General features: G+C 43.3%; 1 protein-coding gene across 1 annotated transcript; it reads left to right on the top strand.

Annotated features, from left to right (window-relative positions):
* Positions 1 to 86: 86 nt before the first annotated feature.
* LOC105625415 lies at positions 87 to 2,722 on the top strand (the record flags this gene model as incomplete). The annotated part of the gene is made up of 4 exons (XM_012206747.1): positions 87 to 447; positions 554 to 765; positions 875 to 1,207; positions 1,332 to 2,722. Coding segments are annotated over 4 exons (2,297 nt in total), but the record flags the coding sequence as incomplete, so codon positions are not given.
* Between the last annotated feature and the right edge of the window lie 172 nt (positions 2,723 to 2,894).

The raw sequence follows: 2,894 nt of genomic DNA, 5'->3' as shown, positions 1-2,894 counted from the left end.
CACACACACACACACACACACACACACACACACACACACACACACACACACATTAAACACAATATTTCATAGTATTTTTTCTACAGGTCATGGTGCGGATGTTAAATGTGTACATTGGCATCCACAAAAGAGTCTAGTCATTTCTGGCAGTAAAGACAATCAGCAACCAGTGAAACTTTGGGATCCGAAAACTGGTCAGTCTTTGGCAACTCTTCACGCACATAAATCTACCGTGATGGATGTCAAGTGGAATGAAAACGGTAACTGGTTGGTAACTGCATCAAGAGATCATCTCTTAAAACTTTTCGACCTCAGGAATCTTAGTCAAGAAGTTCAGACTTTTCGTGGCCATAAAAAAGAAGCGTCTAGTGTTGCGTGGCATCCAAGTCACGAAGGTCTTTTTTGTAGTGGTGGTAGTGATGGCGCCATACTCTTCTGGCATGTTGGGTACATATTGTTCTTGCCTAATTAACATAATTACTTTTGATTTTACTTATATGATTGCTATTTTTCTTAATATTGAATTGATTACAGTTAACTTTTTGAATTTCAGAGCGGATAAGGAAGTGGGAGCGATAGAACAAGCGCACGATAGCATAGTTTGGACATTAGCTTGGCATCCATTGGGACATATCTTATGTTCTGGTAGTAACGATCACACGTCTAAATTTTGGACGCGTAACAGACCGGGAGATCTGATGAGAGATAAATACAATCTCAATACGTTACCGGCAGGTTCGGCCGGTATCGATGACCACGAAATTGGTACTGAATATTTCCTAAAATTATTTCAATCATATGATATAATGTTTAATATATCTTTTATTTTCTCTTTCTTTCTCTTTAATATTTTATCTCGCTTCATTTGCCTTAGCTGATGAAGCAGCGGTGATACCTGGTATGGGACCAGAGGATAGAATCAATGCAGATTGTGAATCTGAAGAGAAAAATGGTGGAATCCCCGGTCTGGATTTAGATCACGCTGTGGACGAGGGCAAGAAATTCGCCAATAAGAAAGTTCCGTACAGTAAACCGATACCGCGAAATTTCCAAGCACAGTGGAACGAAATAGAGGGCGAAGATGAGCAAGTCGAATTAGTTAATCAGTTCGTCAATCAATTAATAGAGACAACGCCAGGTGCCGTGCCACTAAATGAAGTTACGCCCAACGCCATTATATTATATGGAAAAATGATTCCAGTGGAATGTAAGCAATATATATCAGTAAAATAAGTATAATCAGTCTTGAGCATATACATCAGTCTTAAAGCATATTAATTTAAAAAAATACGCAGTTATATATAGTTATTGAACTCAGTTGCATATTTCAGCTGGATCCAAACTGGCACAGGCAATCAGTAAAGGAACCGATGCCATAAACAAATTAGTATTTTCTGGTGAAGTAGAAGAATTACGGGAGTTGGTATGTCCACAGGCTGATATGGAAGTCGAAGAATATCTGCTGGATGATAAAGAGATCGATTTTTCTAAAGTGCCCAACGTAAATTTGCCGCCACCTTTGCCTAGTTCCAAATTCGCACAGAATCCAGAGCTGCTGAAATCGCTGAATCGCGGCGGCAAGCGTAAGTTCGATCAGCTGATCGGCTGGAGCGATGGTGGAGCTAGTGATCGTATATCTAAGATGCATCAGCCGGTCTTCAGTGGTGTGATTACGGAGGACTCGCAGTCCAACGACACTGATTTGAGATTTAGCAAGTCAAATCTCGCCGCGGAGAGCAATTCTTTCCATAGCGGGCAGGATGAAGATCATAGAAGGAGTGGTCTTCACGATCTATCGAGAAGTAATCGTGGTGATGAAGATCTCAGATTCAACATGTCTACCGGTCCTGGTAGACCCAGTTCAGTTAACGAATTCGATTCACGCGGCAACAATTTCGCGGATAAGGATTTTCGTAATTTCCTGTCATCCAAGTCTTTGGATGATGATGATTATGATGAGCGGGAACATGATAACGCCAGCGGCCGCTGGGACGACGAGGAGGCCGATGGATCGCGTGGTAAATTAGACAGTACATTCGGCAACAATTTTGACAAACGCGACAACGGTGTAGCAATGGGCATGAGTAACAATTTGCATGGTCCTATGGCTGGTATACCGCATCTGCCGAATCATCATAACATGCAAAATATTAATCCCAACATGCCGCCACCGATACCAAGCCTAGTGCCGCATCCCAACATGTCACAGCATCCTAGCATGCAGGGTAAACCGCCGCATCCTGGTATGCCCGGTATAGATGGCCCAATACCACCCCATATGATGCCGCCCCACCCAAATATGCATCCGGGTTTTGGACCTAATGGACCGCCGCCCGGTGGTTTCGGACCCAATTTTCGACCACCACCACCGAATAGCAATTTCGGCCCAAATCATTTTAGACCAAATCCGATGCTACCATTCGGACCGAATCAGGGCCCGCCGCCATTTGGCAATAATTTTCAGGGACCGCCCAACTTTCGCGGGCCAAATGTCGCTCCGATGAATTTCGACCGACCAAGTTTTGGACCTAATTTCCGCGGTCAAACTCCACAGGGTCAGTTGAACAATTTTAATTCCAACTTTGGCAACTTTGGCAAAAACGGTCCCAATCGCGGCATAAGTCGTGGTGGTAGCGATATGGGCAGGGGCGGCTATAATAATCGCGGCAGAGGACGTGACAACGATCAATCGAGAGGAGGGAGGGGAAGAGACAATTATTGAAGAGATTTCTCAGAACAATATGCGTGATTATCGACAATGTTCTTATGCCTCGATATAAACTGTCTTGCATGAACTGTTCAGTGAAACTTTGACTCAGTATATAAGATAATGTGCCGGTGTCCTCGAATGAGTGAATGTCCTCTGTTACTCATATGATATTTATGAAGTATAT

The sequence above is a fragment of the Atta cephalotes genome, assembly GCF_000143395.1.
Source record: "Atta cephalotes unplaced genomic scaffold scaffold01461, whole genome shotgun sequence".
NCBI classification, from domain to species: domain Eukaryota; kingdom Metazoa; phylum Arthropoda; class Insecta; order Hymenoptera; family Formicidae; genus Atta; species Atta cephalotes.
The sequence above is the reverse complement of the archived record's forward strand: the minus strand, read 5'-3'. Positions and strand labels throughout refer to the sequence as shown.